Below are 14,903 nucleotides of genomic sequence, written 5' to 3'. Positions count from 1 at the left end.
ACCAAGATTACAGCTTAGCGCTGCTTCACACTAATGTTTCTGAGCCCTCGCACACTAACTAGTTTTCTAACAACTCTTACCTAAGTTACAATAGTTTTGCTCCACAAGCTACTAACAGAACAGTTTGACTCATATTCCAATTGCTGTTCCTGAACTTCACAGCGCTGCTCCTGTGAAGTACAGAGCAACTTTCTGAGCAGGTATGAGGTAGAAATCGATATTCCTGTTCCACTGCATTAACAGAGACTTTTAGTGATGGCTATTGCGAATAAACAACCTTTTCTAGCTGAAATAAACTTCCACTGCTTTTCAGGCAGCATTGCATTTTGGTGTGGGCTTTGGGGGTTTTAATACATGTGTAATGCTGGCTGGAATTATGACAAATGGATTACAATTTTGCTGCTGAGAGGGGAAAAAAAAAAAAAACCCCAAAAAAACCCCAAGCCAAAAAAAGCTTACTTCTTTACTGTAGCCATCCAGCCTGGCTCACAGAATACAGTAAGAAATGACCACATCGACACTGACAAACCCAAAACCATTCTTCTTTAAAACTCGCAATTTAAGACTATGTGGAACCTCTGCAATACAGACACGAGACCTGACCACGTGGTATGCAGCCAAGTTCCAAACAGTAACGCCATTAAATCTGCAGGCACATTTTCTTCCGTTGATTAATTTTTTTCCCTACCCCTAAGGGAAACTAACAGGACACCTCTTCACTTATGAGAAGACATTCAAAGCCATATTACAGTATCAGTATGTGAATATAGGACAGCTTTCGATGACAATGTTTTACAACTTGCTAAATACAATCTCCCTGAAAAATAAAAGTTATTAGAATACATTATCATCAAGCCTGGTCATCCAGGTCCTGTTTGCAACACTGCTGCTGGTTTAATGTGGGACTTGTAGCAAAACAGTTACATCTGTTTCCCCATGTGCAAGTTGGCAGCTACCAATACTTCTCTTCCTCATACAACTGAGGGGACACAGAATCAAGCTCTGGTGCAGAAGCAGAGACATCTAGTGAAGACAGTTACATCATGGATTAACTTTTCTGTTTGTAAAGTGCATGGTATAATCAGCATGTACCAAAAGGAAAAATGGACTAAAACTGAGCCCTTTGAAAGATACAGAGTGAGAGCAGAATGTCTTGCACTAAGGTTATGTATTTAACAGTTTTACATGAAATATTTATATATAAAAACTTTAAGTGCTTTTTCTCCAATTTAAAAATCTAAAGAATTCAAAAATAAGGCATTCAATATTTGAAAAAGTACAGATTTACAAAATGTGTATATTCTGTCATGAAAACTCCACACCAACATTATACACTTGGAAAAAAAATACAAACAGGATATATTACAAATTTATGTAGCAATAACTTAGTTCATACCATGCAATAAAAAGTACGTTAATCAAGATACACAAGCGTTTAAGTTTCCTAAACTGGAGGGCTTAATTTTGGTTGCAAATGAGTTTTTATGCAAATTCTTAGAACTGTGGCACTTGAAATTTCTGGTAGCCTTTCTATTGAGAGTTAAATTGTACGTAATGATTATGAGGATGGAGAGTAACAAAGCAGCTGTTACGAATCATTCCAACTTTGTTCGACAATAGCTGAAACTCTTTTCTCATATTCACGCTTGTTTTCCTGATAAAGTTGTGCCGCCTGACTGTTTGCTGGACTGTTTGGATTAGGTTCATCAAGCAGAGACTGTAAAACAAAACGTGAGACAAACCAACACGTTTTAAATCAGGGAAAAAAAATCAACTTGCAGCTTTCAAATCACGTGTGTTTCAGGAGAAAAACGTGACTCAGAAGAGCCCAATTGAAAAAAAAACAACAACAGTTAAACTCATGGTTAGGCACCCATAATTACACTACTGAACCTCAAATTACACATTGCAGAAGCATCAGCACTGTACATTTCTAGGTTCACAAACCTAACAGATACACTGTCATTTGTGCCAGTTAGCAGCACGATACTAATTGATTATTCGGTAATTACACGACTTTTGTCATTCAGGACTAAAGAGGGGCTTACGATGCTGCCTACAAAACTTCACTGTAGAAAAATAAAAACAATCACAGGAGGAGAAGTGTTCATTTTTGCTGTGCCAGACCATTTTCACTTATTCTGAGTAAAGCAGGTTTCAGCAATCTTGTCTCCTTGACGACTTCACAGGGCAAGACTTCATGAGAAAGGTTACAGCGTTTCATACACTAGGCAAATTTCTACATCTGACCTCCCATCTTGACTAAAAACAGTTTAAAAGGAATCCAAAGCAGTAACTGTCTTCCTGTAAAAAAAAAATCTAATGGCAGTTTTGTACCTCAAAATAACTAAATACCATAAGTCAGCACCTTCACCTTTATTTGATCTAAAAAGCAACCGCTTAACTCACAGAAATTTGAAGTCCCCCTCGATATAGATACATGCTAGCCCCACCACTGAGTTGCATATTCTGGAATACAGACTAGCAACAATATAATTTGCTAAAACAGACATGAAGTTACCTGAATTGAAGTTAAAATAGATGAAACATCGTATGTTGGACTCCAGCGATTCTGAAGAATATCTAAACATATGCTACCATCCGCATAAACTGCAAATACAACATAGATATCATTTAGAAACTATAAAATTTATAGTTTGTTCATTACATACTGTTCAAGGCACGGTTACTGTTCCAATTCAGTCTGTGCTTAAATTAATGCTTTAGGGAAGAGGACAGCAGTTATGTCTGACAATCTTACGTAGTTTGACACTTGCATTTTGAAGATGTATTACTGGAAGTAACAGAACACTTAAGAAGAAAAGAAGGAAGGTCTAAAGATTACGGTAGACCTGGTTTCTTGCTCCTCTCGTGTGATTGGCCCAGCTACACACAGAGGTGAGGAATCCACTGCACCAGCCAAGCATCTCACCGTCTGAACGGACTCACACGTGAAGGGATGGAGTTCTTGCCCTGTTTTCACATATTCTGCACTCACTATGAGAGACACTAAGGCAGACAACAGAAAATACTGAAAAGTGTGCCTGAAATCCTACTTCTGCCTGGATACCTATCAGTAGTCTTAATACCAGAGTCTGTACGAAACTGAGATTGGCCAAACTCCTACACCCCAGTCTTCCAGCCTGTTCGTGCCAACGAAAAGCAACAAATTACAAAAACTGTCAGAGGCATACAGGAATCTGCAACCAGAATTGTCTTTTAAGCCAACCTAAGTGCAGCTGCTGCCGAAAATGCTCACAGGCTTTGCTACTGAGGCTATATATTGATTAGAAAGAGACAGATAGCTGCTCCTTAATGGCATCATAATTCTTAATTTTTCATCAAGCAGTTGCTGTCCTAGACACCGACTTGGGAGGTGGCAATGGAGAGAGATGGAGAGCTGTAAAGCATTCCGGAGCTTCGCAGAATACATGACCACACCATAATATTTAATGGGTATTATGGCTAAATAAAAATGATTTACTCACCATTTGGATGGAACATTTTTGATAAAAACCTAACAGTTGGAGGCTTATTTGGGTATTCTTCTGAAAATTCTATTACTAGTTTAAAAGTACCTGTCCAAACAAACATAAACGCAATCAGATAACTACCAACAAAAAACCCCACAAAACCACCCCCAAGAACATATACAACTTAAGTTAATTTATGTGCTCCATGATCAGTATTTCTTCTCACCATTATATAAACAAACAAGACTGAGTCTGGTTTCTTGTCATGTATTTCAAATGATAATGGCACTATGGTACTACTACTTAGTGACAGTAATAAACCCAGCAGCAGCAGCTAGGTAGAAACTTGGAGGCTCACTGTATACGTGGGAAAGGTAGCTAGACCCAACATCAATTATCCCACCACCCTCCCCCTTTTCTGTGAATCGATATGCCGGTTCCAAGGACTTCAGTGACTTTAAGGTGTTTCATTAAGACTGTGGTGCCAGCAAAGAAACACTGGAATTTCATAATCAGCAAGCTCTGACTTTGGAGCTCATGACTGATTCACCGAAAACCTTTATTATGGATCAGTGAATAAGTTACTGTAACTCCTCCAGCCCAACACAGAGAAAAACCCATCTGCTGCCAATTACTGCAATAATACTATAATTATTAAACTCCTTATTTCTCATATGCCTAAGGGTGGTTCATTACACACCAACTTTCATGTTTATGTACAAATTTGGTTTTCCCTCCCCCTCACTGAGTTCTATATTCAGAACAATTCAAGATTTTTCACCTGTTCTTCATTAGGAGAAGAGAGATGAATCAAACATGCCACAGAGATGAAACCAGAAAAGCATGCTGTCTTGCTGAGCTTAGCTCTGGAGATGTGAAAACACATCTGGCAGCATAAGACCAACGTCCCCCACTAAAAGCTCTAGTGTTCTATGTATAAACAAGTCTTGATGTAAGCATTGCTTCGTAGCTTTCTAACCAACCATCAACCACTACAACACACAGCTTACATCAAAATACATATTTTTAGAGCCAACAACACTTTGACTTTACTCCTTCACTTGCTTGCTTAGTTTATTCCAAACTATACACAGATAACATCTATTATTTCTTCAGAGCAGAACAATGTCAATACTGGCAATATTTACAAGAATGACAGAGGACGTAAAAGTTTGCTGCTTACCATCTTCAAAAGGTGTCCCTTCTGGCCTGAAAGATTTTAAAAATAAACTCCAGTTAAAAATCATCATTACCTACTTCTAAACAGGCACAATAAATTTATATATAGGTAGAGGCAACAATTTAAATCTTTAGAGAAGTATCCAGAGGCAACCTCCGAGAGCTTTGTCATATCTAAGACACCTTCCCATAACCAATCTGCTAGTGGAGATATCTACTTTATCATCATCCCAAACAATACATGTGCCTTAGGTAACTAGATTGGAATTAACGAGCAAATTACTAGCAAGCATACTTCAGTTTTATGAAAGGATACTGAGCCAGTTCCTGTTCTGTAGGATACGTAATGTAACTTCCTAGACAGAACCTGTACCTCATTCCACTGGGAATCAATCCAATCACTGCTAATACACCTGGATTTAATGGCCAAGAACATGCGGCTCTTAGGTAGTTTAAAGAGCAAGCCTGCTTTTTCATAGCCCAACTCCTACACAGTCTAACCTAATTATTAAGCCATATGCAAGCTTTATTCAACAAAGATGATGAACAATTTTTTCTTTCCTTTGCATTCTGTATTACCACTGAAAACAGATTTTTACTGCAACAGCACACTTAGTCGTTTTTCTAAGTTTCCTGACTCTATGTACATAAAAGAAAAGAATCATTGTAAAAAACAAAACCCGGGTTTTGTTATATTTAGCCCTTTGATACAGAATTTTATAGTGATCAAAAACTCTTACCCAAATATAACTGCATTCCATTGCATTATATTATTCTCAGATGGTGCACCACTGACACCCACAGGAGGGTCTTCTTGCAATCTACAAATTACAAATATAGAATGACAAGCCTTATATAAATGAAATTCTTCCACCTGCAAGTAGAATTTAACAGTAACATCCAGATTTTGTAAGTATTTTCTCAAAGTCAGAGAATGCGCAAAGCATTACATGCAGATTATCAATACTCCGAAAGACAAACCACATCAAGATTTTTCTCACGTATTACATCAACACACTACAACAGCCCAACAGGTTAGATTAAGTGTGTTGGGAGCAAAGCATTAACTCTAAGAATAATTTAAAGCACCACGTACAGCTGGGATTTACAGTACTACACAGCGAACTATGAGAGAGCAATTGCTGCTGGCTGCTACAATGAAGAGAACAAATTACAAACAGGAGCTGAAAACCAGCCAGTGACACTTACACAGCGCACTTGTGGGGACTAAGCGCAAGGGACTCTCAGTGGAGCTTCTCCTGCATTCTCAGATCCGTGCATGCAATGCAGCTAAATTTGGTATAAGCCTATTTTGACTGGCAATCCGATTGCTTCAAAAGGGAGCAACTTTGTGTACTGCTCCCTCTTACCACTTCAGCAAATGTGTTTATCTCTAAAGCAATTGTTGAAGCATTTAAAATTCTTTTTAGTTCCTTAATCCTTGGACAAGGGGAAAAGCACATTACTTACTGAAAGCCACATAAACTTGGATCAGATAAATATATATTGCAACCAAAGATTAGGATCCAGATACCCTCCGTGTACCAATGTTTCTGCTTAAAGACCACCCAAGACCCTGAACAACACAAACCAGCAAGCCCTGATCCCCTGACGAGCAATTTGCCCCATCAACCCCCTTCAGTGACAGCTCCTACCCACCCCGCCTATTCAGCGTCTTGAGTTATGCAACAGTAAAGAAAGTTAAGTGACTGCCCTTGCTTCAAAAGCAATTCTTTAGTGTTAACATGAGGTCTGACCACATCACAGTACAGCATTATGAGCAAGTCACCACCAAAAGCCCTACAGACTGAGGGACAAACTCTAACTATACGTCGGTGTGTAAATGCAGATTTATTCAGAGCTGACACTGATATACAGCCGCTCCGTTCTCCTGCATTTGCACTGCCTAAGTTTGTGATAAAACTGTATGTGTACATGGACGCTGAGCAAAGACATTGCCCTACAGAGACAGCCCAGAAGCAGGGCTCGCTCTGCTTGCAGCTCAGATCTCCTCTGAACTCTGTGTTTACATCCTTGCTCTCCAAGCACGCACAGTTCAGACAGCTTAGTACCAACAGCATAAACCACCTACTATTTTGGTCAGGGAGAGCAGGAACGGGACTTCTTCCTACGTGACAGCCAGCCTGCATGCCAATAATAATGCCTAAGCATTCACCCTGACAAATGTATCTGAAGGATGGCTTTGGTTTTTAGATCAATTTAAAAGCTCATGGGCACCCTGCTCTCTAAGGGTCTAACTACAGAAAGGTTGTGGCAAGGACTGGAAATTAGACTGATCCAAACAGGGCTTGGGAATCTTTTAACAGCTAGGGAAAATGTAGTATTTGTAGCCCCTTTTCCAACAGCAAAAATAAAAAAAAACCCCAAACTTATTTTTCTGTTGGTTTAGTCAAACAAATTAGGGAACACAAGATCTAATTTTGAAGAGAGAACTGTTCTCTCTTCACTGCTCTTGACAATCACAGTATGCAAAAGGAGTTTAGCAAAGTGAATTAGAGTTCACAGCACACGGTCTGCTTTTTCAGTATGAAGTACAACTAACACAAGGCTACACAAAAATATAACAGTAGGAAAGAGAAAATTAAGAAAACTGACATGAAAAAGTTGCATACATGTTGGGGTATTAAAGTTGTCATATACTTGTAAGTAAGTTTGATTTACTTTGTGTTTATTTGGTTATACTTTTCCACAGCTTTCAGGTCTCCGCTCCACCTGAAATTTCAAAGTTATTAAACCAGTCCTTCTAAGATTATAAAATCATCAAAACCATGTTTGATTACAATCCTGAAAAATTACTTAGTTCCTCATCCTGAAAAAAAATAAATCACTGATTCATGTCATCTGTGTCATCAAATACAATAAAGAAAAACTCAATGTCCTGTTTTGATTTGAACAGGAATCAAGCAACACCCACTTAGCAAATACCAACACCCAAATACAACAGAAGAGGTAGGCTCCGCATATCAAAAACGTCCAGCTTTTTGTAGATTCACAAATCAGGCTTCTACCACTGTAGTTTTACATGCGGTCACGGAAAGCAACTACAATACGCGTCAACTGTTTACTGATGTATTTTCAGGTACTGGTATAACATTGCTACGCTAAAAAAAGAGACACTATCAAAGCTGACTCACCTCCAATAACTTATGAGCAACTCCAGTCCAGAGAAATCATACGACACATTGTAAAGCTTACAAAAGAACCCCCCACCTTTTTCCACACTCTCTAAGTGTGTTTACATGTCAGACTGGAAATAAATTATTCTAGAGTCTGTGGCTCAATCATTAACATTTAAAAGAGTACAACTAATAACTGCTTCTTTAGCAGTTTGTATATATTATACAAAAGACTCCCCATGATTTAAAATCTTAGAATACCATGTGCATAAAAACATTAAAGGGCATTTTGCTTTTTATTACATACAGACAAATGAAGTGTTTTCTAATTCTTTGCACTTCATTTTTAGATGGCCATCCCGACTTGTACTTATTTTCGGAGACTGTCAGCCCAACAAGCCTCAAATGCATCTACAGCCTGGTCTGTTCAGAAAACTGGGCCAAACACCTTCGGTATTCAAAAGCTTGTGCGAGGACAGGGAAGGAGGGGCGGGAATTACGGCACAAACATTCGGCCTCGGCCAGCTCTGCACCGCCGGGCCCTCCTAGGGCAAGGGCACCGGTAAGATACTCACATCTAACCCCGACACCTGACAGCCTGAACCTTCCCTGAACATTCCCAAACCCCTCGCTCCCTCGGCGGCCGGACTCCCGCCCGGTTAACCCCCATCCCACCGCCTCTGCCCCCCGCCCCCCCCGCGGGTCAGGTGCCGCTCCTGGGGCGGCTCCCCCGACCCGCGCCCTTCCCAGGCAGGCGGGGAGGCCGGGGGCTGCCCTTGTTTTGGAGGCACCGCTTCAACTTTTATCCTCAGACGCCCCCAGCCGTCGGCGCACGGGCGAGGCGGGCGGCTGGGGCCGCGGCGCCCAGCACGAACAAAGCCGGCCCTGCCCGGCGGGACCCCACTGCTCACCCGGGCAGGCACGGGGGCGGCCTCCCCGGAGAGCTCCCCGCGACACTTCCCACCCCCGCTACCCGAGAGGCGAACGGGCGAGGCCGCTGGCCCGGAGCGCGCCCCTGCCCCGCCGCCCGGTGGCACCCACCGGGGGAGGACCCGGGGGCTCCGCGCCAGCTCCCGTCCCCAGCACAAAGGAGCGGGGCCGCAGGGACGGCCCGGGACACGCCGCCTCCCCCCCCGCGCAGCGCGCTGCGGCTCCTCGCCGTGCTGCTGCCCGCGGGGACCGCTCTGTCCCCTCAGCCGGGACAGACCAGCGGTGCGAGCCCGAGCCCCGTCCCCGCAAACGGCAGGATCAGGCCCGCAGCCTGGCTCCGCTTCCCCCGGTGCCAGGCCGGCCCCGTTCCCCGAGCAGGGTACCCACTCCCCGCGGGGCAGCCAGCGGCGGGGCCGGGGGGGGGAGTCTCGCTCACCTCTTGAAGTCGCGCATCAGCCTGCGCCGCGCCGGGGTGGACATGATCGCCGCGGGGAAAGAGGCCGCGGCGCCGCCTCCCTCCGCCGCCTGCACAAACAACCCGCAATGGCGTCTCCCTCCGCGGGGGGCGGGCCGCGCCGTGGGGCCGGTCGACGTCACGGGCGGCGGGGAGGGAAGGGGCGGGGCTCGGGCTCGGGCCCGCCCACCCCAGTACAGGGGGAGGTGCCTGCGGACAACTCCGCGTCCGCGGAGCCCCGGGCGGCCGCGCTACCTCCGGGCGTAGAGGCGTTTAGGAAGAGGCTGGGACACCGCAGTGCCCGGCTCCCGAGTGCGCACCAGAACTGCCTCAGCCCGTGGAAGACATATATATATATAAAAATATATATATAAATATATATATAAAAATATATATATATATTCCCCCCCCCAAATTACAACTTTGGGCTCAAAGACAGCAGAGTGCAGCAGCGGAGAAACAGCAGCTCTGCTTTGGGTTTGGAGCTGCTGAAGAACCTTGGACTGGAGATGGCTCCAGGAGCCAGGGTGTCCCTGCAGCGCAGAGCCTCTCCAGCCAGGGCAATGCGGCTGAGGGCAGGCACGGTCTATACATACGTGGGGGGGCGAGGGAGGGAAGGGCTGATGTAAGCTACGTGGCAACACGGTGTAACAGCAAACGGGTATGGTCAGAAATCACTGCAGAAAAATATTTGTACGCCATAGGCTTGTGCTCTGGAGCAAGGCAGTGGGGAACCAGAGAAGTGATGTTAATTTTTGTTAATCCTGTTACTCCAGCAGACTCGAGCAGATGTCTTTGAAGCCATGACCTAATTCTTACTTGGAGCCTTAGAAGTTAGCCCCAGAACTTGGATTTGTGTGATCATGCATGCCTCCTCACTTTCTTTCAGATGATTTTAAAGAGGTCAAAACATCATGAGACTCATAATGAAGTGACAGAAATAAACACTGTCTTCATCCTCTGCCCATTTCTTTTGCCTCCGGCTACCCTTGTGCTTGAAGAACATCGATCCTGGGTTTAATATAGCACAAAGCTCATAACCGCTTTTTGCCAAAGGTCGTGCCAAGCCCGCGCTGCAGCAGCCCCGCTGACATAGGTTACTTCAGACACAGACCGACCCAAACGCTGCTCTGAACCAGTACCTCACATGGGTCAGGGTTCTACCTGCAAGGACTTAGGCCCTGAACGCTCCTTAAGCCAACATCCCACCCCACTGAAAATTGAATCGGATGCTAAAAGTGAGATAAAAGCATAGGAGTTCACATAAAGCCTGATACTGCACAGCAGCAAGCTTTTCGAAGCAGCTCAGTAACAAGAGACCATCCTTCCCCAGCCACTGAAACATTATCCCCATGCTCATGGGAAGTGGTTCCTGCCAAGTAATCCTCTCCTCTGGATTTTCCTCCTCCTCCCATCACACACGCGCTTTAATTTTACATTCCACTGCTGCTCCTCCAGCCTTTTACAGTTTATATTTAGCTCCAGCTAACTCGTAAGGGAGAAGGCAGACTGTAAAAAAACAAGTGCAAGCTTGGACCTGTATAAATAATTAAAATCTGTTTAAGAACTTTAATTATTTCACTATTAATGCACACTCTGCTGCAATTGCCCAGCGAGAGCATCCCCCACCTGAAGGGCAGCTCTCCACCCTTTGAAGCTCAAGTCACTCTAAACTCTCCCAACAGGCCAAAACTCACTGCCTGCACAGAGGAAAAAAAACAAAACAAACCTCAAACATCAGGCGCAAACAAGAATTAAATCTGAACTCTTATGCTGGATTTAACTTTTTCAACAATATCTCAACAGCAACACCATTTCTTCTCCTCTGACACCACCAGGGAACAGGGTGTTGATGGGATCTAATGGAATGGGGTTTTTTTAAATCCTACCTGGCAGTTACTCAGGTGTGGCTGGTTAGTTTTATTAACAGTTTTATTAACAAATTAATAAAGCTTTATTTTTTTTCCCTCTGAAAAGGAAATCTGCAATTTCTGCTCTGTGGATTGTATGGCACATGTAAGGTTTTAACATGAAGTTAACTATATTCTAAGCTAGTTTAAAAAAAATCAGTCCCACTGTAACAGTAAGAGAGGCTCTGCCGTTGCTAAGGTGGTTTAATATGTCTCAAAATGAAATCTGCACTGAATAATCACTTTAGAGTTATATCTACCGATAATTATTTCCAGTACTTCCTTGCTTAATGACTTTAAATGCATCACTGTTTAATTTTACTACGGGCATTTTAGTTTAAATGTTTTCAATTCATACTATAGTTGTAACCCACTGACTTCCAGAGCCAGGTGGAAACAACAATTTCAGAACTAACTTTTTCATTTGGTGTCTGGAGGGTTGGGGTTTTTTTTCTGTGCAACTGTTACAACTGTAACAGTGCTTCAAAAACTTGGAAGACATCCTTACACAGCGTGCAGTCTAGAACATGAATGAATGTTTTCCTTCTGCAAACATCTTGAATAGTACTGAAATAGGTACAACTTCCCAATCAGAAAGTTGTTTCAAGTTCCATTTTTATCCCTATTTTTCCAACAAAATGATATTTGATAGGGGATTACATTAAATAAAAATGTAGCATTTTGCAGCACAGTTGTTCTATATTAACCTTAAGTAAACACTACATATTTGTGTAAGCATTTTGCAAAACCTAAACATTTCTAAGGTAACTTTGTCCCATCAGATGACAAGCTTGAGAAGTACCAGTGAAAGCAAACTACTTGCTTTTCTGTTAAAACAATCCATCCTCCTAGTAACTTCATTTTTTTTTTTTTCCAGGTCACTCTCTCATGCTGTAGCATCCCTCTGGGAAGAGTTATTTATATCAACATCAGCCAAGCCCAGGACTCCAAAACTGGGGAATCACCTGTTAGAAACTGGTTTTGTTCTCCTTCATTGCAGCAGCCGCCAAGGAATGACATGGGAGACTCTGCCATGCCAGGTGCCATGCCACGCACTGTGTCACGCTGTTCTTCAGGAGAGATGATCCTTCTTCCCAAAGCACTCGGGAACAAAGATAATCCACTGGGTCATGTGGCAAAGAAATGATTGATTTGCTCACCCTTAGCTCCAATGCAGGACCAAGTAAATGGTGCCGGAGTACAGAGGAGAATGAAGGGGCTTCTTTAATCTACACAGCAGCAGAGGTAGAAGCAGCCTCTGAACCCCCACAGCTTATTGATTTAAGGGTGTTACTTCAACGTACCCCAATTCACAGCTCATCTTCCAGAGCCTCCTCTGTGTCTATCACTGCCTCTAACCCCACTTCAAGTTTTCAAGAAAAATACCAGACTCAGAAAAAAATCCCTGTATAGACCTACTCAACCTAGCCTCTTATTTTGACAGGAAACTGTTGGTGATTATTCTTTGTATTTCAGTGAAGTGTGCTCTTATTTACTTAAGAACATACTACGAACAGGAGCTAGAAGCACAACAAAACCCAAGAGCTACCAGACCTGCCTCTCTCCACTAAACCGGCTGACAATATTTAACACTTGTTCCTAGTGACTTCACTTCTGCACAGGCTCAACGCGGCCACCTGCTTCAGGGTTTGTCAAAAATCCTACAGGAATTCTCCTCAAATTTTATGAAGGTACTCATTTACTTCTGCAAAGACCGGAGGAAGGAGATGGTAGTTCTGCCTCTGGGGGCAGCAGTTACCCCTCTCACCAGCCCGGCGCTGCTGAACGCTCTCCATTACCTGACACCACGGCCCGCGGAGGCAAAGACAGCCGCGTCTGCCCGAGTAAGACACATTTAACGACCAGCTCCCGCTGAGGAGAAAGCGATAACACCCTCAAGCTCCGCGCCTGCCCGCGGGAAGAGCCTTTCTGAGGGAGCGCGAGGCGGAGCCCCGCCCGGCCGTGCGTCTGACGTCAGCGCGGCACCGCCCCGCCCGTTGCCATGGCATCAGGGCTTGGCGGCTCCGGCCGGTGCGAGAGGCCCGGCGGGGCCCAGGGCTCGGGGCCGCTTTCGAAAATACCATTAGTCATCTTTGGAACCGTGCGATAACGCAGATATCCGAGTCTTCTCTGTCCCCATATATGTTTAAAAACAGCTGGACTGAGGGGTTGGGAGCCTCAAGGGCTTGCAGAAACATTTAGGATAGTGGGAGTGCTGCTGCCTTCAGGTGTTACTCCTCTATCTATAAATATATGTTTAAAGAACTGTACGTGCCTCAAATTAGTTCAAACATTTGCCCTTTTGTGAATAAATAAAACTAGATGAAAGCATACGAGATCCTTGTCAAAGTGAAGTTGAGGAACGGCAGTGGAGTGCAAGCACGAGGACACAGGACAGACAGCGGACGTGAAAATATTGTGTGAGAAATCAGAAAAATCTCTTAACAAAACCACAATGAGAAGTTAAGTTTCCACCGGTTAGCAGCTTTAAATGTATAAAACAAGGGGAAAATGGCTTGAAAACTCGACCTGCATCATTGCCAGGGTATGTGGTGACTCATAGGCTGCTTTGCACACAAAATAGCATGAAACTGAATTGTCTCTGAAATTCTGCCGCCAAATTAATACGAGCATCTAAAGTAAGTTTAAAATTTGGAGACAAAGTTTGGAAATTATGTTGGCAAAAGCAGTCTGGGTTTAAACTAAGCAGTGGAAGACTGTGTCTGCTCACCCTGCCTGGGGTGGTGGTGCTGCCGGCATGTCCGTACCAGAGCTCTGGGCTGTCCTCAGCTGCATCAGAGAGGAGAAGCAGAACGGGCTGAAAGGCTTCTCCTCCTGCAATTCCAAGGTCAGCCTTGCAGCTCACACTCTGTCCTGCCCCAGCATCCCCAGGTGGCCTCTTTTGTCGGGATGACATCACTTTGCCTTGGCTCTTTTCCCAGGATCCTCAGAGCACATTGGCTGCAAAAGGGGTGGTGTATTTATTATACCAGTTCTGGGCCATCCCTAAACAGAAGAGGGATTATCTACAAATATTTCCTCGCAAAGATATTTCAGCATTGTTATGGAACTAAAAGCTCAGTGGTAATATTTAGGTTTAGTCCTATGTCTATGGAGGTGCCGCAAGAATTTTAGTCTGGATGTAGGTTGTGTTGGATTTTCTCCTAGCCAGAGATACCAGCTCCAACATGAGCTCACTCTGATTTAATTGAACTTCTGCAAAGTATGGGAACAGCAACTTGTAGTCAGATTACAAGGTTTTAAATTTGGATTCTTACTTTTATGCTGTATATTCAGCCCACTTGCACTCTTTGCAGCAACTGGCTGTTTTAAAAATTTACTTCTTATCAATTTTTAATGAGACATAATGGCACATTTTGCCATATGGGTCCCTCAACTCCTCTCAAAGTTAGTGTGTTCTAAGGCCTTACATCTAAATGCAGACTGATGTCCTGGGTCGTTAGGAGATGTGGTACCACAGAGAGTGTAGCCCTCAATTAAAAAAAAAAAAAAAAGAAAATTATGGTAATTAAAAGGACACATATTTTTGTACTGAGTTAAAACTCGCTTTGGTTTTAAGCTAAAGCTGCTTCAAAATATCAGCAGATAGTAATGTAAAAATTAAATGGTAAATGGACCTCAATATGAAATGGTACATGCTTTTAATGTGATTCGTTTAATATGTGAGTTATCTATGATTTATTAGTATAAACAGAATGCATTCAAGAGGATATTTTTAAGCTAGTGAGAAGAGCTGCTCATTTCTTTGCTGTATTCCTGGCTTAGCAGTATTAGTTCAGAGCCTGGAGATGCACTGTGA

General features: G+C 43.5%; 1 protein-coding gene across 7 annotated transcripts; it reads right to left on the bottom strand.

The window, feature by feature from the left end:
* Positions 1-442: 442 nt before the first annotated feature.
* UBE2B (ubiquitin conjugating enzyme E2 B) lies at positions 443-13,923 on the bottom strand. Of its 7 annotated transcripts, XM_054841367.1 has the most exons (7): positions 9,156-9,262; positions 7,335-7,385; positions 5,393-5,473; positions 4,657-4,682; positions 3,489-3,578; positions 2,522-2,610; positions 519-1,717 (listed from the first exon to the last, which is right to left on the bottom strand). In XM_054841367.1, the coding sequence occupies exons 1-7, from the start codon at positions 9,197-9,199 to the stop codon at positions 1,589-1,591; spliced, it is 510 nt and encodes a 169-aa protein (XP_054697342.1). In that variant the 5' UTR covers positions 9,200-9,262; the 3' UTR covers positions 519-1,588. The 7 variants fall into 7 exon arrangements, with proteins under 7 accessions (XP_054697346.1, XP_054697342.1, XP_054697343.1 ...); XM_054841371.1 differs by lacking the exon at positions 3,489-3,578 and having other exon boundaries at positions 443-1,717; positions 9,156-9,286; XM_054841368.1 differs by lacking the exons at positions 7,335-7,385; positions 9,156-9,262 and adding an exon at positions 13,815-13,923.
* Positions 13,924-14,903: the final 980 nt, after the last annotated feature.

This window comes from Grus americana, chromosome 14 (assembly GCF_028858705.1).
Source record: "Grus americana isolate bGruAme1 chromosome 14, bGruAme1.mat, whole genome shotgun sequence".
Classification (NCBI taxonomy): Eukaryota; Metazoa; Chordata; class Aves; order Gruiformes; family Gruidae; genus Grus; species Grus americana.
The sequence above is the reverse complement of the archived record's forward strand: the minus strand, read 5'-3'. Positions and strand labels throughout refer to the sequence as shown.